The 27,309-nt window shown below is 44.9% G+C and overlaps 1 protein-coding gene and 3 non-coding genes across 4 annotated transcripts; all 4 read left to right on the top strand.

Annotated features, from left to right (window-relative positions):
• The first annotated feature begins 837 nt into the window (after positions 1 to 837).
• On the top strand, positions 838 to 18,565 carry RPS17 (ribosomal protein S17). The gene is made up of 5 exons (XM_069765745.1): positions 838 to 976; positions 4,862 to 5,013; positions 7,550 to 7,655; positions 17,486 to 17,551; positions 18,442 to 18,565. Exons 1-5 carry the CDS (start codon positions 974 to 976, stop codon positions 18,520 to 18,522), a joined length of 408 nt encoding a protein of 135 aa, XP_069621846.1. The 5' UTR covers positions 838 to 973; the 3' UTR covers positions 18,523 to 18,565.
• Positions 4,208 to 4,338, top strand: LOC138677732 (small nucleolar RNA SNORA71). Its single transcript, XR_011321126.1, has one exon. It is a non-coding gene; the product is annotated as a small nucleolar RNA SNORA71 (small nucleolar RNA).
• On the top strand, positions 7,347 to 7,472 carry LOC138677730 (small nucleolar RNA SNORA71). Its single transcript, XR_011321124.1, has one exon. It is a non-coding gene; the product is annotated as a small nucleolar RNA SNORA71 (small nucleolar RNA).
• LOC138677731 (small nucleolar RNA SNORA71) lies at positions 17,623 to 17,748 on the top strand. Its single transcript, XR_011321125.1, has one exon. It is a non-coding gene; the product is annotated as a small nucleolar RNA SNORA71 (small nucleolar RNA).
• Positions 18,566 to 27,309: the final 8,744 nt, after the last annotated feature.

Raw genomic sequence — 27,309 nt, 5'->3', positions numbered from 1 at the left:
AGACTTAGCGGTCTCACGAGACCGCTAAGTGATCTGGGTAATTTCGCAATGCATCCTGGGAACGCAAGATGGCGGCAGCCGCGCGCATCGCCAGAGGTTTGCTGGATCTACGCTGGATCCCGCCGGTGGGTGAGTATATAACTATTTTTTATTTTAATTATTTTTTTTTAACAGGGATATGGTGCCCACACTGCTAAATACTATGTGGGCTGTGCTAGATACCGCGTGGCTGCCATATACTACCTGACCAGTGTTAGATACTATGTGGGCTGTGTTCTATACTGCGTAGGCTGTGCTATAGATTACATAGCCAGTGTTATATACTGCGTGGGCTGCGTTATATACTACGTGGCTGTGTTCTATACTGCGTGCCCACTGTTAGATACTATGTGGGCTGTGCTATATATTACGTGGGCTGTGTTATATATTACGTGGCCAGTGTTATATACTACGTGGGCTGTGTTATATACTGCGTGGCTGCTATATACTGTGTGGGATGTGTTATATACTACGTGGCCTATATTCACGCATCGGGTATTCTAGAATATGTATGTATGTATATAGCAGCCACATGGTATATACCACAGGCCACGTAGTACTCCTATATACTACGCGGCCTGTGCTATAAACTATGTGGCTGCTATATACATACATACATAGTCTAGAATACCCGATGCGTTAGAATCGGGCCACCATCTAGTCTAGTATATATATCTATATATATATATATATATATATAATCTACTGTATATATACGCTGTGTAAGTGTACATGCAGATTGATACGTAGATGACCTATGCGCATGCGTACATACATATACACGCTGCCTTTCCTAGAAGGAATCAGTAAACGCTGCACCTTTCCTCCAAGCCACTAGTGGCCGCCAGCGTCAGTGCCGTTCCCAGTCTCGCTTCCGCCTGTTTATAGCCTCGCTCCCGGCATCCTTTGCCCTCTTCTACCAGCTCGGTCCAACATGGTGGGTCTCTTATCTTACTCCGTCCGTCGCACAATCTGTAATCATCCTTCCCCTGCGCCCTGAAGTTCTCCTTGTCTGGCCCGGCAGAGGCTCCCAGACACCCTCCTGATGCTGCGGCATTGGATATTGGCTGCAGGTCCCCGTCCTGGCGGAGATTACACCCGGTGTCCGTGCCTGTGAGGGTGTCATGGAGGCCCGCTTGTCGTGCGAGGTGTACGGCCTCTCTCTGAAACGCTTCTTACCTCAGTGAGGCGGTGAGGTCGGGTTGTGCAGTGTTGTTCCGGGTGGTGTCCGCAGTACAGGCCGGGGATTGTGGCCTACACCCTGTGCTGTGGATGCGGGTGCACTGAATGTGGCTGAGCCGTGTATAGGGAGCGGTGGTGTACAGTATATACTGCTGGCCTGTGTATATGGTGGGTGTGCGGTATATACTGCTGGCCTGTGTATATGGTGGGTGTGCGGTATATACTGCTGGCCTGTGTATATGGTGGGTGTGCGGTATATACTGCTGGCCTGTGTATGGGGGGTGTACGGTATATACTGCTGAACTGTATGGGGGGTGTACAGTATATACTGCTGGCCTGTGTATATGGTGGGTGTGCGGTATATACTGCTGGCCTGTGTATGGGGGGTGTACGGTATATACTGCTGAACTGTGTATGGGAGGTGTACGGTATATACTGCTGAACTGTGTATGGGGGGTGTACGGTATATACTGCTGGCCTGTGTATGGGGGGGGGGGGGTGCGGTATATACTGCTGGCCTGTGTATGGGGGGTGTACGGTATATACTGCTGGCCTGTGTATGGGGGGTGTACAGTATATACTGCTGAACTGTGTATGGGGGGTGTACGGTATATACTGCTGGCCTCTGTGTATATGGGGGGTGTACGGTATATACTGCTGGCCTCTGTGTATATGGGGGGTGTACGGTATATACTGCTGGCCTCTGTGTATATGGGGGGTGTACGGTATATACTGCTGGCCTGTGTATGGGGGGGTGTGCGGTATATACTGCTGGCCTGTGTAGGGGGGGTGTGCGGTATATACTGCTGGCCTCTGTGTATATGGTGGGTGTGCGGTATATACTGCTGGCCTGTGTATGGGGGGTGTGCGGTATATACTGCTGGCCTGTGTATGGGGGGTGTACAGTATATACTGCTGAACTGTGTATGGGGGGTGTACGGTATATACTGCTGGCCTCTGTGTATATGGGGGGTGTACGGTATATACTGCTGGCCTCTGTGTATATGGGGGGTGTGCGGTATATACTGCTGGCCTGTGTATGGGGGGTGTGCGGTATATACTGCTGGCCTGTGTATGGGGGGTGTGCGGTATATACTGCTGGCCTGTGTATGGGGGGTGTGCGGTATATACTGCTGGCCTGTGTATGGGGGGTGTGCGGTATATACTGCTGGCCTGTGTATGGGGGGTGTGCGGTATATACTGCTGGCCTGTGTATGGGGGGTGTGCGGTATATACTGCTGGCCTGTGTATGGGGGGTGTGCGGTATATACTGCTGGCCTGTGTATGGGGGGTGTGCGGTATATACTGCTGGCCTGTGTATGGGGGGTGTGCGGTATATACGGCTGGCCTGTGTATGGAGGGGGGTGTGCGGTATATACGGCTGGCCTGTGTATGGAGGGGGGTGTACGGTATATACGGCTGGCCTGTGTATGGAGGGGGGTGTACGGTATATACGGCTGGCTTGTGTATGGAGGGGGGTGTACGGTATATACGGCTGGCTTGTGTGTATGGAGGGGGGTGTACGGTATATACGGCTGGCCTGTGTGTGTGTGGAGGGGGGTGTGCGGTATATACGGCTGGCCTGTGTGTGTGTGGAGGGGGGTGTGCGGTATATACGGCTGGCCTGTGTGTGTGTGGAGGGGGGTGTGCGGTATATACGGCTGGCCTGTGTGTGTGTGGAGGGGGGTGTGCGGTGTATACTGCTGGCCTGTGTGTATGGAGGGGGGTGTACGGTGTATATGGCTGCCCTGTGTATTTGATGGGTCTGTGTACGGCGTGTATTTGGAGGGGTGCTGTGTGGAGGATTAGCGTAGTGTGTGGCGGTGGATATGCATATCCTATATGTCCTTGCTACGCTGTGGTGTTGGGTAATCTATGGGGCTGTGGGTACCTGTAAGTCTTAGGGTACCTGTAAGTCTTAAGGTACCTTAACACTGAACGATTTAACAACGATATCGCTAGCGATCTGTGACGTTGCAGCGTCCTGGCTAGCGAGATCGTTCAGTTTGACACGCAGCAGCGATCAGGATCCTGCTGTGACATCGTTGGTCGGAGCAGAAAGGCCAGAACTTTATTTCGTCGCTGGATCGGCGTGTGTGACGCCGATTCAGCGATGTCTTCACTGGTAACCAGGGTAAATATCGGGTTACTAAGCGCAGGGCCGCACTTAGTAACCCGATATTTACCCTGGTTACCAGTGTAAATGTAAAAAAAAAAAAAAACACTGCATACTTACATTCCGGTGTCTGTCGCGTCCCCCGGCGTTCTGCTTCCCTGCACTGTGTCAGCGCCGGCTGGCTGTAAAGCAGAGCACAGCGGTGACGTCACCTCTCTGCTTTACGGCCGGCGCTTACAGTGCAGGGAAGCAGAACGCCGAGGGACGCGACAGACACCGGAATGTAAGTATGTAGTGTTTTTTTTTTTTTGTTTGTTTTTTTTTTTACATTTACACTGGTAACCAGGGTAAACATCGGGTTACTAAGCGCGGCCCTGCGCTTAGTTACCCGATGTTTACCTTGGTTACCTGGGGACTCCGGCATCGTTGGTCGCTGGAGAGATGTCTGTGTGACAGCTCTCCAGCGACCACACAGCGACGCTGCAGCGATCAGCATCGTTGTCTAGATCGCTGCAGCGTCGCTTAATGTGACGGTACCTTTAGGTTTTCAGGTTGTGTTCTGTCAGTTGCAGCGGTTGCAGATTGTCCTGTACTGTGAAGGCCCTATACATATTAGTCTTATGGCGTCCGATGTCGCCAACAGCCCAGTGTGTATGGGGTCCTTCAGACAGTTGATGTCGGGGAAGATGCTGAGCAGCTTTTCAGAGTGAGACATACACGGCAGCGTTAACACAGCCGGTGTCTGGTTCAGCCTGTCTGTGTATCGCGCAGCCATGAATCTGGTGGGAATGTTTTACATCTGATCTTTTGCCTCTAGATCTGGCATCGGTAGCACATGGGCTCTTGATACTATGTTTAGCTAAATGCGCTTCCTGCATCGAAAGTGACTGTGGTTCTGCACGTGGCCCAGTCATTGATACTGCAGGTAGAGAATCTTGGGAAAGCTTTTCCGTATTTGGGAACCATTCACAATGGCTTCCAAGCCCTGTGGCTTTCTCACACGTCTTGTGTAGGTGCTGGACTTTTGGTGGCCAGTAAATGTAACTACAATCTTGGAAGTGGTAAGTTGAGTATATTCCCAAAAAGTAATATTTCCGGTACCTCTGTTGCTCTGCTGTTACTTTGCCCAGTCCTCCACCAGTCTCTAGTTCCTGCTTCAGTGATGTCTCAATGCACAGATGTGTCTCTGGGTCACCGCTGCAGTCAGTGATTGGCTGAGCTGTGTGTTCGGAGAAACCAGCAAGTAGAGACTGGCAGTAAATGTGCAAGGTCAGTAAATGTTTGCTCTTTTTTGCCATGCTTGACCGCTTAAAATGTATATATACATTTATTTTTAAAATGTTGAAGCACTTTTAAGGTATCCTTTCCTGATTTGGCTGTTACTAGGCATTAGTTGCGGATATTTTGCATGTTTCTTTTGATTGGCGGCCTACCCAAGACCTCCTTATTTGTTGGCTGTCTTGAATGGCATGTGGCACTCGTGTTAAATGTGTTTTAATTGTCATCTGTGCCTTTTTAATATAGGGACGTGTCAGAACAAAGACCGTGAAGAAGGCCGCCCGGGTCATCATTGAAAAGTACTACACCCGGCTGGGCAATGATTTCCACACAAACAAGCGCGTTTGTGAGGAGATCGCCATCATCCCCAGCAAAAAGCTGCGCAACAAGATCGCTGGGTAAGAGATGCTGCCAAGAGGCAATCTTCAGTATCAAAAGTGCAAACAAGAAAAAAAAAAAAAAGTGACTTCATGCAGGTATAGGTGAGCTCTGTGACCACAAACTCCCATATTTACTGGAGCTCCACTTGCCTGTGCTCATTTGAATAGAGCGTAAAGAGGACCTTTCACCAGGACAAAAGCAGCCAGTTTTTGTTGTTGTTTTGTTCCCACTTATCAATGGGTAATTCTTGGATTTAAAAAACAAATGTTCCCAGAGGTTCAAAATAAAACACAAAAAAATCAAACATACACATATTTGGTATCGCCGCTTTCAGAATCGTCCAATCTATCAAGATAAAAGAATGAACCCGATCGCTAAACGGCATAACGAGAAAGTCAAACCGCCACAATTATGTGATTTTTTTTTTTTTTTGTTGTTTTTTGTGTTTTTGTTTCCGCAATATTGCATTAAAATGCAATAACAGGCGATCAAAAGATCGTATCTGCACCAAAATAGGCCCTCACCCTAGCCGAGATCATGAAAAATGGAGATGCTATGGTATTGGAAAATGGCAGAATTTTTTTTTTTAACAAACTTTTGACTTTTTTTTCAACCACTTAAATAATAAACAACCTAGACATGTTTGGTGACTATGAACTCGTAATGACAACTGTGTAATTGCACTTTTTTTTGCAATTTCTCCATACTTGGAATTGTTTCCTGTTTTCCAGTACTCAATATAGTGAAACCAATGGTGCCGTTCAAAAGTACAACTTGTCCTGCAAAAAACATGGTCATTTTGACCAAAAAATAAACAAGTTATGGCTCTGGGAAGAAGGGGAGCAAAAATGTAAAACCAAAAATACCTCTGGTCGTTAAGGGGTTAAGCATTCCAGAGTTGCCACATAGTGCAGTCAGATTTCAAAAATTTGGCTGGTCACAAAGGGGGGTTGTCCAAATTGTGGCTTACACATTTTAATATCTTATCCGGTGACAGAATTTGTGACAGTGATGTGTGCAATTTGGCCACTGGACGTCTTTCACATGAGTACACGCCTTAAAGGGCCACTGTCACCCCCCTGCAGCCGTTATAAACTAAAAGAGCCACCTTGTGCAGCAGTAATGCTGCATTCTAACAAGGTGGCTCTTTTAGTTTTGTGTTCATGTATTACTAAAATAAAGCGCTTTGAAACTTTTCAAAAATACCTATCTTTGTCCATGGAGGCGGGTCTGAAGCCTCCTCTGTGAAGCGCCCAACTGCCGTAACTCATCTCTTCTGGGGCGATGGTCGCCGCCCCCTGCGCGCTGTTCTTAAATCTGGAGCCTGCGCTGTGCGTGTCTGCCTGGGGCAGGCGCATTGAGAATTGGCAGTCATAGCTCAGATGCCGGTTCCTGACTGCGCCTGTGCGGGCAGTGCGGCCACCCTGTTACTGAATCCCCGCACTGCGTTATGCATTATGCACAGTGCGGGGCTGGGATTCCTGGGCATGCGCACTACGCTTGTCAGACGCTCCCCCAGGTTCCCCGCCTTCCAGCGTCGGTCTGTGCAGGAATCTGCCCAGGAATCCCAGCCCCGCACTGTGCATAATGCATAACACGGGGCGGGGATTCAGTAACAGGGTGGCGGCACTGCCTGCACAGGCGCAGTCAGGAAGCCGACATCTGAGCTATGACTGCCAATTCTCAATGCGCCTGCCCCAGGCAGACACGCACAGCGCAGGCGCCGGATTTAAGAACAGTGCGCAGGGGGCGGCGACCATCGCCCCAGAAGAGATGAGTGACAGCAGTTGGGCGCTTCACAGAGGAGGCTTCAGACCCGCCTCCGTGGACAAAGGTATTTTTGAAAAGTTTCAAAGCGCTTTATTTTACTAATACATGAACACAAAACTAAAAGCCACCTTGTTAGAATGCAGCATTACTGCTGCACAAGATGGCTCTTTTAGTTTATAATGGCTGGAGGGGGGTGACAGTGTCCCTTTAAGGGCCGTGCAGACGGTCATAGATTCTCTCATCTAAGAGAATCTGGCTGATTATGCACATTACACTCTGATCGAACTCCGAGTTCGATCCGGTTCCCTCGGATAAGAGAAGATTAAATACAATGTTTCTCATCTACATTGTATGAGTTGCGGAAATCAGACTGCACTCATTTGTCATCAGACTGCAGTCCAATAATTCAACTCGCTCTGACTTGCATGGCCTAGTGCAATATGAATATCTGATCACACTCAGACCAATAATACAGCCGTTTGCACTTGCCCTAAAGAGTATCAATCTCTTTACAACTTTTGTATTATAGTAAAGGAGTGTTTTGCTATCCTTCTATTCTGCCTTGTGCCAAATTTTGACAACCTGCATCGAAAGTGATTGTGGCTCTGCTTGTGACCCAGTCATTGATAATGCAGGGAGAGCATAAGTGAACGATTTTCCGTGTTTGTAGGTTGTGATACCTTCCAAATCCTGTAACGTTCACACAGCCCATATATTTGTGACCTTATATTGGAAGTGAAAGTTTGCATTCTACTATATTCTGTATTGTAAATTTCCTTGCAGGTATGTCACACATCTAATGAAGCGCATCCAGAGAGGCCCTGTCAGAGGCATTTCTATCAAACTGCAAGAGGAGGAGAGGGAGAGAAGGGATAACTATGTCCCAGAGGTAAGGGTCCTGACAAAAAAAAAAAATCTCTCCCTAAAGTGCTGCTTTATATTTACTTTTGGGGTCTATGGTAGCAGTGCAATGTTGTGAAGCAACTGTTATTGGACATGGTGGAACTAAACTTGCACAAAGTGATATTAACCCCTTAACGACCACCGATACGCCTTTTAACGGCGGCAGTTAAGGGTACTTAAACCACAGCGCCATTAATTAACGGCGCTGTGGAAAAAGTAAATAGCGCCCCCCAGAGTCCGATTTTTCTCCGGGGTCTCGGCTGCCGGGGGTAGCCGAGACCCCAGAGAACATGATTCGGGGTTTTTTTTTACCGACCCCGCTTTTGCGATCGCCCGTAATTAACCGTGTACCGGCGATCGCAAAAAAATTAAAAAAACAAAACAAAAAAACGTGATTTCCCTTTTAATTTCTCTGTCCTCCGATGTGATCGCACATCAGAGGACAGAGAAATGGGGTCCCAGATAGCCCCCAATACTCACCTGTCTCCCCCGGTGCTCCTCGAGGCTCCCGATGGGCGCCGCCATCATTTTCCAGCCAAAAAATGGCGGGCGCAGTGCGCCGGCCGGCACCGGGAGGATCTTCGGGGTCTCGGCTGCCGGGGGTAGCCGAGACCCCAAAGAACATGATTGGGGTCGGTTACACCGACCCCTGTTTTGCGATCGCCGGTAATTAACTGTTTACCGGCGATTGCAAAAAAAGAAAAAAGGTGGTGTGTAATTCTCTGTCCTATGATGTGATCGCACATCAGAGGACCGAGAAATAGGGCGATCGACCAAACCGCTGCAGGACCAGCTCTACCCTCACCTACGGTATTCTCACCCATCCCTTGTAGATTGTGAGCCTTCGCGGGCAGGGTCCTCATTCCTCCTGTACCAGTTATGACTTGTATTGTTTAAGATTATTGTACTTGTTTTTATTATGTATACCCCTCCTCACATGTAAAGCGCCATGGAATAAATGGCGCTATAACAATAAAAAATAATAATAATAATTCGGGACCCTATTGTACTTACCGGTGTCCCTGGGTCCTCCTGCGTCCTCTCCTGCCCGCCGGCGTCTTCTTTGGGAAACAAAATGGCGGGCGCATGCACATCTGTCGCCATCGGCCGGCAGGAGAAAGCAGTTAGGCTTCTTTCACACTTGCGTCGGTACGGGGCCGTCGCAATGCGTCGACCCGACATACCGACGTACGTTGTGAAAATTGTGCACAACGTGGGCAGCGGATGCAGTTTTTCAACGCATCCGCTGCAACGTTACATTGAACGATTTTTTTTGTGCCGACGGTCTGCCAAAACACAACTGATCCAGTGCACGTCGCGATCCGTCGGCAATACAAGTCTATGGGCAAAAAACGCATCCTGCGGGCACATTTGCAGGATCCGTTTTTTTGTCCAAAACGACGGATTGCGACGGATGCCAAACGACGCAAGTGTGAAAGTAGCCTTAGAGTTAGGGTTGGAGCTAAATTTAGGGTTAGAGTTGGGATTAGGGTTTGGATTAGGGTTGGGATTAGGGATAGGTTTGGGGTTAGGGTTGGGTTAAGGTTAGGGTTGGGATTAGGGGTGTATTGGGATTAGGGTTAGGTTTGAGGTTAGGGTTGAGATTAGGATTAGGGGTGTGTTGGATTTAGGGTTTTGATTAGGGTTAGGGTTGACATGAGGGTTGTTTTGGGGTTAGGGTTGTGATTATCGTTAGGGTTGTGATTATCGTTAGGGTTGTGATTAGGATTATGGATCGGGTTGGGATTAGGGTTAGGGGTGTGTTGGGGTTAGGGTTGGAGTTAGGGTTGGAGTTAGAATTGGGGGGTTTCCACTGTTTAGGTATATCAGGGGGTCTCCAAACACGACAGCCAATTTTGCGCTCAAAATGTCAAATGGTGCTCCCTCCCTCCTGAGCTCTGCCGTGCGCCCAAACAGTGGGTTACCCCCACATATGGGGCATCAGCGTACTCGGGATAAATTGGACAACAACTTCTGGGGTCCAATTTCTCCTGTTACCCTTGTAAAAAAAATAAAAACTTGGGGGCTACAAAATCTTTTTTGTGGAAAAAAAAATATTTTTTATTTTCACGACTCTGCATTCTAAACTTCTGTGAAGCACTTGGGCATTCAAAGTTCTCACCACACATCTATATAAGTTCCTTGGGGGGCCTAGTTTCCAAAATGGGGTCACTTGTGGGGGATTTCTACTGTTTAGGTACATCAGGGGCTCTCCAAACACGACATGGCGTCCTATCTCCATTCCAGCCAATTCTACATTGAATAAGTAAAACGGCACTCCTTCTCTTCCAAGCTCTGCGGTGCGCCCAAAAAGTGGTTTACCCCCACATATGGGGTATTGACATACTCAGGAGAAATTGCACAACAACTTTTGTGGTCTAATTTCTCCTGTTACCCTTGTAAAAATAAAAATTTGGGGGCAAAAAGATCATTTTTGTAGAAAAAATGTGATTTTTTTATTTTCACGGCTCTACGTTATAAACTTCTGTGAAGCACTTGGGGATTCAAAGTGCTCACCACACATCTAGACAAGTTCCTTAAGGGGTCTAGTTTCCAAAATGGTGTCACTTGTGGGGAGTTTCCACTGTTTAGGCACATCAGGGGCTCTCTAAACGCGACATGGCGTCCGATCTCAATTCCAGCAAATTCTGCATTGAAAAAGTCAAAAGGCGCTCCTTCACTTCCAAGTTCTGCGGTGCACCCAAAAAGTGGTTTACCCCCACATATGGGGTATTGGCGTGTTCAGGAGAAATTGCATAACAAAATTTATGGTTACATTTCTGTTTTTACACATGTGAAAATAAAAAAAAATGGTTCTGAATTAAAATGTTTGCGGAAAAAAAGTTAAATGTTCATTTTTTCCTTCCACATTGTTTGTTCCTGTGAAGCACGTAAAGGGTTAATAAACTTCTTGAATGTGGTTTTGAGCACCTTGAGGGGTGCAGTTTTTAGAATGGTGTCACACTTCATTATTTTCTATCATATAGACCCCTCAAAATGACTTCAAATGTGATGTGGTCCCTAAAAAAAATGGTGCTGTAAAAATGAGAAATTGCTGGTCAACTTTTAACCCTTATAACTCACTAACAAAAAAAAATTTTGTTTCCAAAATTGTGCTGATGTAAAGTAGACATGTGGGAAATGTTATTTATTAACTATTTTTCGTGACATATCTCTCTGATTTAAGGACATAAAAATACAAAGTGTGAACATTGCAAAATTTTAAAAATTTTCGCCATATTTCCGTTTTTTTTTTCATAAATAATCGCAAGTAATATCGAAAAAATGTTACCAATCGCAGAATCAGCGGGATCCGTTAAAGCGTTCCAGAGTTAGTCATGGCCAAAAGTATTAACACCCCTGCAATTCTGTCAGATAATACTCAGTTTCTTCCTGAAAATGATTGCAATCACAAATTCTTTGGTATTATTATCTTCATTTAATTTGTCTTAAATGAAAAAACACAAAAAGAATTGTCCTAAAGCCAAATTGGATATAATTCCACACCAAACATAAAAAAGAGGGTGGACAAAAGTATTGGCACTGTTCGAAAAATCATGTGATGCTTCTCTAATTTGTGTAATTAACAGCACCTGTAACTTAAGGTACCGTCACACTAGACGATATCGCTAGCGATATCGTCCAGTGTGACAGGCAGCAGCGATCAGGCCCCTGCTGTGATATCGCTGGTCGGGGCAGAAAGTCCAGCACTTTGTTTCGTCGCTGGCTCTCCCGCTGACATCGCTGAATCGGCATGTGTGACGCCGATTCAGCGATGTTTTCGCTGGTAACCAGGGTAAACATCGGGTTACTAAGCGCAGGGCCGCGCTTAGTAACCCGATGTTTACCCTGGTTACCATCGTTAAAGTAAAAAAAACCACTACATACTTACCTACCGCTGTCTGTCCCCGGCGCTGGGCTTCTCTGTTCTGGCTGTGAGCGCCGGGCAGCCGGAAAGCACGGCGGTGACGTCACCGTTCTGCTTTCCAGCCGCTGTGCTCACAGCCAGAGCAGAGAAGCCCAGCGCCGGAGGACAGACAGCGGTAGGTAAGTATATAGTGGTTGTTTTTTATACTTTAACGATGGTAACCAGGGTAAACATCGGGTTACTAAGCGCGGCCCTGCGCTTAGTAACCCGATGTTTACCCTGGTTACCGGCATCGTTGGTCGCTGGAGAGCTGTCTGTGTGACAGCTCTCCAGCGACCAAACAGCGACGCTGCAGCGATCCGGATCGTTGTCGGTATCGCTGCAGCGTCGCTTAGTGTGACGGTACCTTTACCTGTGGCACCTAACAGGTGTTGGCAATAACTAAATCACACTTGCAGCCAGTTGACATGGATTAAAGTTGAGTCAACCTCTGTCCTGTGTCCTTGTGTGTACCACATTGAGCATGGAGAAAAGAAAGAAGACCAAAGAACTGTCTGAGGACTTGAGAAACCAAATTGTGAGGAAGCATGAGCAATCTCAAGGCTATAAGTCCATCTCCAAAGACCTGAATGTTCCTGTGTCTACCGTGCGCAGTGTCATCAAGAAGTTTAAAGCCCATGGCACACTGGCTAACCTCCCTAGATGTTAATGGAAAAGAAAAATTGACAAGAGATTTCAATGCAAGATTGTGCGGATGTTGGATAAAGAACTTCGACTAACATCCAAACAAGTTCAAGCTGCCCTGCAGTCCGAGGGTACAACAGTGTCAACCCGTACTATCCGTCGGCGTCTGAATGAAAAGGGACTGTATGGTAGGAGACCTAGGAAAACCCCACTTCTTACCCCGAGACATAAAAAAGCCAGGCTGGAGTTTGCCAAAACTTACCTGGAAAAGCCTAAAATGTTTTGGAAGAATGTTCTCTGGTCAGATGAGACAAAAGTAGAGCTTTTTGGGCAAAGGCATCAACATCGTTTACAGGAGGAAAAAAAGAGGCATTCAAAGAAAAGAACACTGTCCCTACAGTCAAACATGGCGGAGGTTCCCTGATGTTTTGGGGTTGCTTTGCTGCCTCTGGCACTGGACTGCTTGACCGTGTGCATGGCATTATGAAGTCTGAAGACTACCAACAAATGTTGCAGCATAATGTAGGGGCCAGCGAGAAAGCTGGGTCTCCCTCAGAGGTCATGGGTCTTCCAGCAGGACAATGACCCAAAACACACTTCAAAAAGCACTAGAAAATGGTTTGAGAGAAAGCACTGGAGACTTCTAAGGTGGCCAGCAGTGAGTCCAGACCTGAATCCCATAGAACACCTGTGGAGAGGTGGAGAGATCTAAAAATGGCAGTTTGGAGAAGGCACCCTTCAAATATCAGGGACCTGGAGCAGTTTGCCAAAGAAGAATGGTCTAAAATTCCAGCAGAGCATTGTAAGAAACTCATTGATGGTTACCGGAAGCGGTTGGTCGCAGTTATTTTGGCTAAAGGTTGTGCAACCAAGTATTAGGCTGAGGGTGCCAATACTTTTGTCTGGTCCATTTTTGGAGTTTTGTGTGAAATGATCAATGTTTTGCTTCATTCTCTTATGTGTTTTTTCATTTAAGACAAATTAAATGAAGATAAAACCAAAGAATTTGTGATTACAATCATTTCAAGGAAGAAACTGAGTATTATCTTTCAGAATTGCAAGGGGTCAATACTTTTGGCCATGACTGTATAACCTCATAAAGTGACAGTGGTCAGAATTGTAAAAATTGGCTCGGTCATTAAGTACCAAATTGGCTCTGTCACTAAGGGGTTAAAAGTTGTGACTTGTGATATGACCCAAAATGTTGGTTTTGAGCATCTAGTTGGATGAACCGTGGGCAGCACGGTGCCGCAGTGGTTAGCACAGCAGCCTTGCAGCGCTGGGGTCCTGGGTTCTAATCCCACCCAGGACAACATCTGCAAAGAGTTTGTATGTTCTCTCTGTGTTTGCGTGTGTTTCCTCCGGGCATTCCGGTTTCCTCCCACATTCCAAAGACATACTGATAGGAATTCTAGATTGTGAGCCCAATCGGGGACAGTGATGATAATGTGTACAACCTGTAAAGCGCTGCGGAATATGTTAGCGCTATATAAAAATAAAGATTAAAGATTATGAACTCGCCAGGAAATTGTATTTAATGCTATTCTGGTGTTTGGTTTGTGTGTTGACTTGGATGACTTAAAGGGGTTGATCACTTCTTTATAAGTCCGATTGTATCAGTTATCTGTCTGCAGCAGTGTCCTGGACAGGATGGTATGATGAAGATGTAGAGAGGGATTTGGGTGGCATGACATGTCTGTGCTTCATTGCTTGCTTGTAGCCCAGCACAATGAATGATGGGGAATGTAGTCAGCGGAAAGCTGGGGATTCTAAAAAAAAAAAGTAGTGATGGCTGTAAGCAATGTAGCTGATGCAAGGGAAGTGATCCTGAAAGTTATAAAATGTTGAAAATTGTCTGAAAGTGTCATTATCCTTAACATTTATGGCAATAGCAGTAACTGAGATGGGGTACTACCGTACTAGTGGACAACCTCTTTAAGTAATCAAATGATTAAGAACCGCAAGGTTTGAAACTCTTTTGCTACTATATACCTCCCCATAAGGGGCTTGTGACATTCATGCCAATTGTATCAACTTTTTAATGAATTACTAATAATTTTTATGGATGTCATGGAGCTGGACCTTCCTTCGTGATTGATTGGTTTACCGGAGGGAGGGAAAGCCATCAGGATCATGAGATGTGATCATGGGGCAGAGCCCTTACTATGGTAGTTACAATGGGTTATACGGCTGCCACCTACCTCTAACAGCAGAGATTGAAGATGCCTCCGATTGCTGCTATGTAACTTCTTAAAATGCCACTGTAAGGCTATGTGCACACATTCCGGATTTTGTGTGTTTTTTTTCGGCGGTTTTCTGCAGCAAGAACGCTTAAATGCATACATTAAGCATCCCATCATTTTTTAATGCATTCCGCATTTTTTGTGCACATGTGTTTTTTTTTTTTTTTTTTCGCAAAAAAACCGCATCGTGGAAAAATCCGCAGCATGTTCATTAATTTTGCGGATTTCCCGCTATTTAATGCATTGGGAAGCTCCAGGAAAAAAATGTGAAAAATCCACATAAAGCGTGACAAACGCATGCGGTTTTTCTGCAGAAAAAGTCTGGTTTTGTTCAGGAAATTTCTGCATAAAATCCTGACTTGTGCACCTAGGTGCACACTTTGCGGAATGGGGTGCAGAATTTTCTGTACAAAACCCGCATCTCCTGGCAGAATCCACAGGTGCAGATTTGCCGCTGATTTTATGTGGATTTTGTGCGGAATTGATGCGGATTTTGTGCGGTTTTTACCACTGCGGATTTCTATAATGGAAGGGTGCAGAAGCGCTGCAGATCCGCACAAAAGAGACATGCACTTCTTTAAAATTCGCAGCGTTTCCGCGTGGATTTTTCCGCCCCATCTGCACAGCTTTTTTTTTTTTCACATTGGTTTACATTGTACTGTAATCACAGTACGGATCTGCAGCGTTTCTGCGCGGAAAAATCCGCTGCGGATCCGCACTAAATCCGCATCGTGTGCACATAGCCTAAGGGTATGTTTCCACAGTCAGTATTGGCCGTGCATGTCCGCTCCATCCAAAGCGCTGCCGGCTTTTGTATGCGTGGTGATTCCATATTGAACCTTGTGGAATCACTGCATCCTATACATAGGACTGTAATATTTATCTTGCAGAGACGGAGCGTCCCCGCAAGATAAATTGACATACTGCAGTCTAGAAAGACATGCTGCATGTGTGTATACGCAGGGATGCCGGAGGCGTCCCTGCATGCATAGTGGAGATGGAATTTCATAAAAGCCCCTCCACTATGCTGTAACATCTGGACGCTGCAGATTGAATGCTGTGGCTGACCTCCCTATAACGCCTGCAGCATTTACTGATCGTGGAAACATACCCTAAATGTCTGACAATCGGATTAACCCATTTATGATAATACAATAGTAATCTTGCGCTGGTTCTCCGTGTATGGAGCTCTAGCTAAACCAAGCAGATACTAGTCATACTATGGTATGTAGCTGGCATCTGCCTGTAACTACACCGCCTGGAGCACTACAGTTGCTTTAGTTTAACCACTTCAATGCTTCTGAGAATTCCTGACCATGACGTCGGTGCCAGTATGCATGGTCACCGGCATCCTCCAGGCCCTGAGATGCAATCACTGGGATCTGATGTGTTGTAATGACAGCTGTAACCTGCTACATTGTGTGATAGATCAGAGGCTGAAGACCCCAAAGACTTAAAAATAAAAACTTTAAAACAAAGCTATACATGGTATTGTTGTAATCGTACATACCGCACAAAGAACACCATAAAAACAGTTGCGGAAATTGTTGGTTTTTTTTTCCTTTTTGCAATTTTGAGAGGGAAAAAAATCTTCTCTCCCAGTACATGAATGGCGTTCAAAGCTAAAACTTGTCCTGCCAAAATAAGCCCTCACAAAGCTATGTGAACAAAAAAAATTAATGCTCTTGCAAGAACTGGAGGAAAAAGTAAAAAAAAATGAATATTGGTTTGTCAGGAAGGGATTACAGTATTTTCGGACTAAAAGGCGTACCAGACCATAAGACGCACCTAGGTTTTAGAGGAGGGAATTAGGGGAAAAAATTGAGTCTAAAAAAAAAGGCAATTCTGTACTGTAATATCCCTAATCCTGGTATGTATGGTCACCTCATCCCCATTCTGATACACATGGTCCCCATCCCCTTTCTGATATCAATGGTCCCATCCCCATTCTGATATCCATTGTCCCTCCCCCATCCCCATTCTGATACACATGGTCCCCCCCCCATAGCACCAAGCAGCTGCTGGCACCGGAGCAGGACGCTGCGAGGGAGCTCCGTGTAGGTGAGTGTAATGGGTTTTTATTTAATAATCTTTCCTGATGGGGCCCTGCATACCAGGAACGGGATTGGTCCCATCCTATCTTTTATAATTGGCCTCATCATACTAGGAACAGGATGGGGCCATTTATACCAGGATGCCAGAAAAATGAATATGCGTTGCCCTCCACGCCCATGGGCGTGGAATGCAGTGCATATTCATTTGTTTAGCAGTGGACACAGGAGTTAGCCGGAGATGCTGGCTTCAGCCTCCTGTGATCCGATGCTCCGCCAACACACCTCCCCACCACAGCCAGAGCACATACATCCGGACTATAAGATGTAGATTGTGAGCCTTCGCGGGCAGGGTCCTCATTCCTCCTGTACCAGTTATGACTTGTATTGTTTAAGATTATTATACTTGTTTTTATTATGTATACCCCTCCTCACATGTAAAGCGCCATGGAATAAATGGCGCTATAACAATAAATAATAATAAGATGCATGCCCCCCCATTTGCCTCTTAATTTTGGGAGGAAAAAAGTGCGTGTTATAGTCCCAAAATTACAGTAGCTTTGGTTTTGCTTGATTGCATCCTGATATTCTTGCCTCAAACATATTTGCCATGACTCTTGTAAGGATCAATGTATAGCAGTTACTAAGGTTGTATTGATGTGCTCTTTCAACTAATTCATGTGGCCCAACATTCGGTGCAGTTATCTTTAGTTCATCATTCTTAAATTAGGTACTTAGTTTAAGTTATGCGAGGGTTATTATTGTTATAACCATTAGATGATGCAGTGTTAATATTCTGTAAAAAGGTTAGCTCGCACATGACATTTTTGGCCTATTTTATAGAGCACAGTTTATCAGATATTGGGAAAAGCGTTTGCGACAACCCTTTTGATATATTATTGGGGCACAAGTCTGCAGATCTTGGTTGTGCCTATAATTGAATAGCTAACTTTCACTTTTTCTTCTTTAGGTGTCTGCCCTAGATCAAGAGATCATTGAGGTTGACCCTGACACCAAGGAAATGCTGAAGTTGCTGGTAGGTGTTATGCAAACCTTTTTTATTCCCTCAAATGAGGCATATAAGTCTGGACCCAGATGCTGTTTTCTACCTGCATCGAAAGTGATTATGGTTTGATCAGTGACCTAGTCATTGATACTGCAGGAAAAGCAATATGAAAGGTTTTCCGTATTTGGGTGTCACTTGTACATCCCAAATCCTGTTCCTTTAAGACAATATAGATAAAATAATCCTCAAGGTATTAATGTTTGTACTGGGTAGATGTGAGCCCTAGCGGGCAGGGTCCTCTCTCCTTCTGTACTTGTGTCTTGTATTGCTCATGTTGATTGTACTTGTCTTTGAATGCCCCTTTTTTCACATGTAAAGCGCCATGGAATAAATGGCGCTATAAAAATGAATAATAATAGTTATTGTCAAATAATATTTCTGATGTTACTAGCAAGTTATAGGCGCACTGGTTTTTGCCTTGTTTCCCTATGTTTTTACAAATATCTGGAAATATTTTCCAGATTTTATTGCAGCAGCAGTTACAGGGAGAGAACAAAGTTAGTCGTGTGTGTGTGTGTGAGAGAGATCTATCAATGTGCTGGGGAGTGATGACAGCTACGCTCCCTGTATAGTGAGTGGGGACTGTATCCGCTTCCTGCACCAGTGGCTGCAGAGAGAATATAACTTCCTTTTCTCCCTGTATCTGCACTTCCAGTAAAACAATCCTAACATGATTTAAACAATACCTGCAGATTACTACTTTAGCTTTTTAGGTTACAGGTTTCATTTAAATATTTAAAATAATAAAGTTGAAAAATATGTAGTTTATTCTAAAATACTGATGGTGCTTAAGTAGGGAATAGATTAAATTCACACAGACCTTTTAAAGCATCTGTTAAATTATTTCTTTTCATTTTCAGGACTTTGGCGGCCTGTCCAATCTGCAAGTAACCCAGCCTACTGTTGGCATGAACTTCAAAACACCACGGGGGGCTGTTTAAATGTTTGTATCATACCATTTCCAATAAACTTGGGAAAACCAAATACTTGTGCAAATGTTCTTTGATCTTTCGGATCCTGTAAAATATCAACAATGAGTTCTTGGAGCTTAAATGAACACTGGCTCCCATTATTATTGAGGTCTGTTTAAAACTGAAGACTGATACATCGAATTACGTTATAGTGCTGTATGTGGCATCCATGAATACGGTATATGGCATCGGCTTGCATGCTTAAATCATGAGCTCTAAACCGATCATAGACATATAGGGCATATATGTTGGCCAAACGATGCTACGAGCGACTGTTCATCAGAAAACCAACTCTCGCATGTATAGTAGCTCTTGTTTGGCCAAACGTTCCTGTGTTCTGAGAAAACTGCAGACTGACGTATCGGCTGGTTATCTTCAGGAGAACAATGAAATCAGACATGAACGATTGACTTTAGGCAATTCCGGCTGACAGCAGTCTTATGAGCATGGGACTTTTAATCACAGCTATGAGATACTATGTCTGTTTGAGCATGAAAGGTGTGTTAAAGAATAGGGGCTTATTGTGGATCCATTATTAAGACAGGCCCATTTTGAATCTGGGAATGTTACGAACGATGTCTTAAGCTATAAATAGTTATGTTGTACTAAGCCATTATTCATGTTCTTTATCACAGATTTTATGTTTTACCAAGCCATTGTCACCCGCCTGTCTCCCAGCTATGATTAAGAGGTTTTGATATAACATGGAATCTGATGCCTAGTTTGTATTTAATAATAAATGAAAATGGAAAATTTAATGGTATGAAGTGCTAGATAATTCTATGTGGAAAAGGGCTACAGACAGCAGATGAATGAGCAGATTGATATTTAAAAAAAAAATGCAGCAGCATCTTTCTGTGCCCCCTTGTGACTTTGCAAATTTTGGGCTCTATAAATGATTTTTATTTAATATGCATGCATTTTTACTATAACTCTTCCTTGAAAGCTCTGGTTTTATAGTCAGACTAGGGAGGAGGTGGATGGAAAACAAGTAAGTGGGGAAGGTGTGCTAAAAGTTTTGCCACAACAAGGGTGCACTGATAGCCAGAACTTGGTTTGAACAGTCATTCTGTTCTGTTCGGAGATAGTTTTCATCGCCTCAGTTGCATGATTTACAATCTCCGAGCAATAACAAATACTCAGAGGTCACCGAGCGTGCTCTGGAAAACCCGAGCAACGAGTACACTCGCTCATCACTAATCTTTATACATCACCTCTAAATGAATACATGATGGGTCAGCTGCTTGTTTTTTTGCAGCAAGACCCAAGGCAATGTGTATATAAATCACGTATTACAATCTTTTGTCAGGCAAGTAATGGAATGTAAAACAAATGGATAAAAATTGACAGTGACAGGTCTAGAAATGTGTAGTGGAGGGCTCTGTTCTTAAAGGGGTTGCCAACTTTATAACTCCCTTTAATGTGAACTAACTGCCACCGATGGGCTCTTTTGTATTTCCAAATCATTCTGTAACCTAAAATGCTGTGTGACGCATGATGCCTGGCTGAAAATCCCCCTGACTTCCAGTGATGACAAATTAGATTCTCCCTGAGTTCCTGGGTCTGAAATCGCAATCATTGTTAAAAAAAAGAAAAACGCAGAGCTCACTTAAAGGGATTATTTGGGACTTTTTTTGTTTGTTTCCCTCTAGGGCAAACTACCTGCTTGTTGTGCCCTGCATCAATCTCTCTTGGCTCGGAGCGGACCCATTTGCAAACATTAGCTTTGATCACAGACAAATGTCTTTTTTCGGCCTTACTAACTATGTTACTATATACAATTAGGTTCTGTAGAAGGAAGTAGATCTGGGGATTTATTATGATGGAATATAGGCTGAACTGGATGGACAAATGTCTTTTCGGCCTTACTAACTATGTTACTATGTTACATGTTGGGTATGACCTTGTGCAGGAGAAATTGTATAACAAATTGAGGGGTTTATTTTCTATTATTCTGTGTGAACATGACACGTTTGGGGTTAAAACAACGTAACTGTATAAAGCAAATTTTTGTGTATTCATGTTACAAGCTCTGTCATAGAGGAAAATAAAAATGAATACTGACATCTCAAAACACCGGATTACATACCGGTAATGCTCTTTTATAGAGCCACGACAGCACCCACTGAGAGGGGGGATCCGCCCCTAGGAACAGGAAACCCTACGGAGAGATAAAAGGGGAGGTCCCCCTCGCTCCCACAGTTTGGGTTACAGAGATTGCGAGGAACCGCCCACCAGTTTTAGTAGGTAATTCTATATCATCATCTATTTTAACTTAATTACGTATAATTACAAGAACCAACCACCCTTAACAGTGCTCATATGCAAACTAATATATGTAAATGGGAGGGAAGTGAAGGGGTGCAGTCGTGGCTCTATAAAAGAGCATTACCGGTACGTAATCCGGTGTTTTCTCTTCGCCACTACAGCACCCACTGAGAGACTTTCAGAGATAGTTATTTGGGGGGGGGGGAATTATCGTATTAAGGACTGATCTACCGAAACACAAGTCAGTGGAGGCAGATAGATCTAATCTATAGTGACTATAGAAGGTAGTAGGAGAAGACCAGGTTGCGGCCTTACATATGAGTTCTATAGGAGCATCTGCTCACTCAGCCCAGGATGATGCTATCGCCCGGGTGGAATATGCCTTCACAGCCTCAGGTGGATTCTCCCCTTTAGACGAATAGGCCAGGTATATCGCCTCCCGAATCCATCGGGATAATGTGCCTTTTGTAACACCGGATCCTTTCCTTTGACCCTGGAAGGAAACCAAGAGAGCCCTGCTCTTCCTCCAGGCTCTAGTCCTGTCTAGATAAGCTATTATAGCCCTTCTCACATCTAAAGTATGGTACTTTTCTTCCTCCTGATTTGTAGGGTTATTATAGAAAGAAGGAAGGATTTCTTGAGACCTATGAAATTTAGTACACATTTTAGGTAGGAAGGGTCTGTTTTCAGGACAATTCTATCTGGAAATATTGACATAAAGGGAGGATCTACTGATAGTGCCTGTATGTCACTTACCCTTCTTGCCGACACCAGAGCGACAAGAAGAGCAGTCTTGAGGGAAACACGTTTAATGTGAGCTGAGTCTAGAGGCTCAAACGGGTGACCTGTCAAGGCTTCCAGGACCAAATTAATATCCCAAGGAGGTATTTGGGGAATCTGAACTGGTTCTGATCTCTGGCAGGCTGAAATAAATATGGCTATCCACCTATTACCCGCAACATTGTGATTATACAAGGCGCCTAGAGCAGAAACTTGTACTTTTAGAGTACTAACTGAAAGGCCTAAATCACGTCCTTTCTGAAGAAATTCTAGAATAGTAGAGACGGGAATTTCATTTGACAAGGCCGATGGATAGAGACTTAGAAATTTCTTCCACACTCTCACATATATGGATGTAGTGGATTTTTTTCTACTTGACAATAAGGTATTAATTACTTTATCAGAGAAGCCTCTTAGTTTTAACAGCTGCCTCTCAAATTCCAAGCTGTCAACCGTAGACCCTTCACATGAGGGTGGTTGAAGGGTCCCTGGAAGAGAAGATTCTGATCCTCTGGGAGAATCCATGGATCTGAGATGGACATGGCTCTGAGCAGGGAAAACCATGGTCTCTTTGGCCAAAATGGGGCAATCAGGATTATATTTGCTCGGTCCTCCCTTATCTTCCTGATTACTGTTGGAAGAAGAATCAAAGGAGGAAAAGCATATGCTTTCTGAAATGTCCATGGAACCTGAAGGGCATCGAGAATGTCGGGATTGTCGGCCCGGAACATTGAAGCAAATCTTTTTAACTGCCTGTTGTCTCTTGTAGCGAAGAGATCTATATCGGGTATACCCCATTTCACGGTTATCACTTTGAAAATTCGATGATAAACCCACTCCCCTTGGTGGAGGGTATGACGACTGAGGAAGTCCGCTTTTGAGTTGTCCACTCCTCTGACATGTAGCGCTGACAGGGACAGAAGATGTTCTTCGGCTATAGTTAGAATGTCTTCGGCTATAGACATGAGTTCCTGATCTTGTTCCTCCTTGATGATTGATATAAGCCACTGATGTCATGTTGTCTGACAGAACTCTGGTATGTGTCCCATGTAGCTGCGGAAGGAATTCACATAGAGCATGATAGATAGCTTTTAGCTCTCTTATAGTAGAAGTCGTCTGACTCCGCAACTGACCACAGTCCTTGGACTAGATGTTCTCCTAAATGTGCTCCCCAACCACTAGGACTGGCATCCGTATATATTGTGTTTGAGGATTTAACTACCCAGGAGACTCCACTAACCAAGTTTTTTGGTTCTAGCCACCAGTTCAGAGATTGGATTACCTCACCAGAAAGGGAAATTTTACCGTCTAAACGACCTTGTCATTTTACCTCTTCATGTAAAATTGCATACTGTAAACGCCTCGAATGGAATTGGGCCCATGGAACAGCTGGGATACATGACGTGAAGGAGCCAAGAAGGGACATGCCTCCTCTCAAAGAAATTAGAGGTTTATCTATTACCGATTGAACCTTATTTCCAACCGTTATTTGTTTAGTTTCCGCAAAGGAAACCTCTCTGGCTTATAGAATCTAATATAATCCCCAGAAAAATTTGCCGAGTTGTTGGGAATAGTCTAGATTTTTCCCAGTTTATTAACCACCCTAACCCCTGTAGAGATGAAATCATATCACACAATCGTTGCGAACATTGTGAAGGGGAATTTCCTACTACCAAAAGGTCGTCTAGGTATGGAATTATAAGGGTGTCTTTTAACCTTGGGTATGACATTACCTCCGCCATTAATTTAGTGAACGCTCTTGGAACTATTGATAGTCCAAAGGGCATTGCGGCATACTGAAAGTGCCGTATACACCCATTCAATACAATCGCCATGCGGAGATATTGTTGATGTTCTATATAGATTGGTAGATGGTAATGCGCATCTTTAAGGTCAAGAACCGTCATAAAGCAATGGGGAAACAGGAGTTTTATGGTGGACCGGATAGACTCCATTTTAAAGGTTTGATTTTCTAAGAAGGTGTTCAACTTTTTAAGGTTTATAATGGTTCTGAAAGATCCATACTGTTTTGGAATCAAAAATAATGGGGAATAGAATTCCTTTCCCTCCTGAAGAAATGGAACTTCCACCAAAACACCCTTGGATAGATGATTCATTACTTCCTGCTCCAATGCCTCCTGTTGCAACTGAGACTTTAAAGAAGTCAATAGAAATGAGTCCAGAGGGACTCGGGAAAATTTTAATCTCAAGCCAGAGGTGATGAGGCTATTTGCCCAAACATTTGAGGTTATTGCTCGCCACTGATTTGAGAAGGAGGACAATCTACCTCCCACAGGTAGATCTGCTCTAACGGGGTTTGTCTTCAACTTTGAAAGGGCGCTTCCCAAAGAATGCACCTCTTTGTTTGGTGTCTCTTGTGGCCCAGCGGTCTTGGTTCTTAAAATCCTTCCTTTTATTAAACGCGGGCTTTCGGAACGCTCTCCTATAGAATGGAAGGTAAATGTTACTACTAGGGAAGCCCTTTTTTCTCTCCCTCTTTGGTTAGAATCTCGTCCAGTTTAGTACCAAATAGGTACTCGACCTGACATGGGAGGCCACACAATTTGGATTTTGTCTGGGGATCACCCTTCCAGCCCTTAAGCCACAGGGCCCTACGCGCTGCATTCGTCAGTCCTGCCGACTTGGCTGCCAGGCGTATGGAGTCCACAGATGAGTCCGCCAGGAAGGCTGTAGCACCCCTAATTAGGGGTATAGAGGATAACAATTTTTCCCTCGAGAGACCGCCTTTCAGCCCTTCCTCCAAGTCACTTAGCCAGACTAGCATGGACCTAGCGGTGCATGTAGCCGATATAGCCGGTCTAAAAGCCCCCATAGAAGACTCCCAGGCTCTTTTTAAAAGAGTCGGCCTTACGGTCCAATGGATCTTGTAATGAGCCCGAATCCTCCACAGGCAGCAAGGATTTTTTGGATGTGGATGCCACAGCCGCTTCTACTTCCGGGGCTTTTGACCATGTCGAAAACTCATCATTGAAGGGATAACGCCTTTTTGAAGACTGTGGTAATCCCCTGTGCCCCTGGCTTTCCAACTCTTTTTTGATTAAATTTTTCACTGCTGCCATTACCGGAAAGGATGGTCTTTTCCTTTCAGATAGTCCAGCAAACATTATGTCTTGCTGTGTTCTAGGGACCTTAGAATCCTCGATGCCCATGGTGTTACAAACGGATTTCACAAAGTTATCAATACCATCAGTGGGAAAGCATGTATCTTGATCCTCGTCTGAGGAAACACATTCTTGGGATTTATCAGAGTCTGCATTCTCTATATCAGAAGACTGGTCAGATATAGGGGAAATGTAACCCCTTTTTCCCTTAGTATGCGGCTCCTTGTCAGAACTATGCAGGGCTCGTAATTCTTCCCTAATCATGATTCTAATGTCTTCTGATTTAACTGAGGCTTCATCCCGTAAGGTAGTATCAATGCATGATTTACAAAGCCTCTTAGTGTGACTATCCGGAAGGGGCAGGAGACATAACGCACACTGTTTGTGTTTCGTTTTTTCAGTTCTTTTTGCCTAGGGTGTATAGAGGGAAAGGGAACAATAATCAGCTTAGTGGGGTAGATGCACACTCACCCAGTGAAGCTGTCTGTCAAGGTACCGGCTGATGAGGAGGAGACTGAGGCACAAGCAGAGGAACAGCTCGATCCGACTTGCTCTTCCTAGAAGATCCGCTCTGTCTAGAGCGACTGCTGCTGGCATGGCTGCGTGGAGTGGTAGCGGTGACTTCCATGGAATCCATATTGGACGCCGGATTGTCAGCGCCGGTGTCCTTTTCACATGGGGGCCGCCATCTTCTTCCTGTTGAACCCGGAAGTGCTAACCACCTCCGGGTCGCGGCCATACTCTGTGCGCCTGCGCTGCCACCGGCATCAGCGCAGGCGGCGTCTCCATCACCCCGGAAGCTTACCTGTACTTCCGGGGGAACACACTGGGGCTCCATGCTGCCTGAGCGTCCGCCGAGGACAGCGCGACGCTCCCTATCGCAGCGCTTACTTCCCACAGACAATCCAGATGGTACTACGTGAGCCAGCAACCACCCGTCCTGGCCTCACGGCGTCTGCCAGCAGAGGGAGGAAACTAAGCCAGAACCCCCGACGCTGCTTCCAGCTCTGGAGCCCTTGCCGTCCTCAAAGGTAAACTGCGCAAGCGGCGTCCAGGCTGGGCATCCTCTTCTCCGTGGATTTTCCCGTAGGAGCAGGAAACCAAACTGGGAGCGAGGGGGACCGCCCCTTTTATCTCTCCGTAGGGTTTCCTGTTCCTAGGGGCGGATCCCCTCTCAGTGGGTGCTGTCGTGGCGAAGAGAAAAGATTAATTATGGCTGAGAGCGCCAATTTATAACAAATGAGAGTGCTTACACTTCAACCTTCATTGAAGTAGTACCCCCTGCAGTAACAAGGTGATTTAGAGCAGGGAGATTTGGTTACACAGAGGTGGGGAAGAACGCTTCTACACTAACGAACCTCTTATCAAAGCACAGGTCGCAGACGAGTTGGAGCCAATAGTCAGTAATGAATATTGGAGTTTGCATTGATCCGATATTTATGAGAAATATTGAACATAACACATTTACTCACATAATTGTAAAGCCATTATAACCCCTCTAACTTAATGGTATGGTGGATGATGCTATCCAGGCCATGTTTCATATCGAAAGATAAAATCGCAATAAAAAACATGAGTTGTATACTGTCAGGGATTTTCAAGTTGAGGAGCTTCTAAAATTCAGATGGATCTAGCACTTTCCACAGCCAGCCCCCACATGAGCTCACCAAGGGGAGGTTTGTGGGTGTAACCTTGATCTAATTAAAAGCAAAGCTTGGGTTTGGTAATTTGTCAGTCTTGGAAGGTACATCTTGCTGTAAGTTCTGTCTGGTTTCCTAAGGAGTATTTCCCTCCACTAAGCTCTGAATCATTTCTGCGACATCAGGGATAGTAATTCTGTCACTATTCCTTTTTATTTTATGTAACTATAGCTCGTATTGTTACCATTTTGTATCATCTTTGTATATTTCTTTATATCCACTGCCTACCGGTCCAGATTAAATATATAAAATGTAGTAGCCCTGTTCCTCTTGCTCTGTAAACCGCATCCCTGAAGCGATGCACTATCAGTAACTGGTGTCTAATGGCCTGTTTAACCTATTACGGTACTGGTGGCAGCTAGTTGTGGTTCCTTTTTGTTATTGTGGAGTCGGCAGTGACCGTATCCGGGGGTGTGTATCTTAGTGATGAGCGAGTGTACTCGTTGATCGGGTTTTCTAGAGCACGCTCAGGTAGACTCCCGAGTATTTGTAACTGCATGGAGATTTAGTTTTCATTGCCGTAGCTGAATGATTTACAGCTACTGGCCTGCTTGATAACATGTGTGGATTCCCTGGCAACCCCCACATGTACTCAGCTTGGCTAGTAGCTGTAAATCATTCAGCTGCCACAATAAAAACTAAATCTCAGAGCAGTCATAAATACTCAGACCACCCGAGCATGCTCCGGAAAACCCGAGCAATGAGTGTACTCGCTCATCACTAGTGTGTGCGTGCGTGTCTCAAAAAAAGAAATGGGAAAACTAAAATCCCACATCCTAAATATCACTGAATGAAATATTCCAGTTGTAAGTCTTTATTCATTACATAGTGGAATGTGTTGAGAACAATAAAACCTAAAAATGATCAACATAAATCATAACTAATAT

This window comes from Ranitomeya imitator, chromosome 4, assembly GCF_032444005.1.
Source record: "Ranitomeya imitator isolate aRanImi1 chromosome 4, aRanImi1.pri, whole genome shotgun sequence".
Classification (NCBI taxonomy): domain Eukaryota; kingdom Metazoa; phylum Chordata; class Amphibia; order Anura; family Dendrobatidae; genus Ranitomeya; species Ranitomeya imitator.
Note: the sequence above shows the minus strand (reverse complement) of the source record. Positions and strands in the feature narration are given on the sequence as shown.

Coding starts and splice junctions, on each gene's coding strand:
- RPS17 (XM_069765745.1), top strand. Junction 7,656..17,485: donor GGGATAACTATGTCCCAGAG/GTAAGGGTCCTG, acceptor TTTCTTCTTTAG/GTGTCTGCCCTAGATCAAGA. Junction 17,552..18,441: donor AGGAAATGCTGAAGTTGCTG/GTAGGTGTTATG, acceptor TTTCATTTTCAG/GACTTTGGCGGCCTGTCCAA.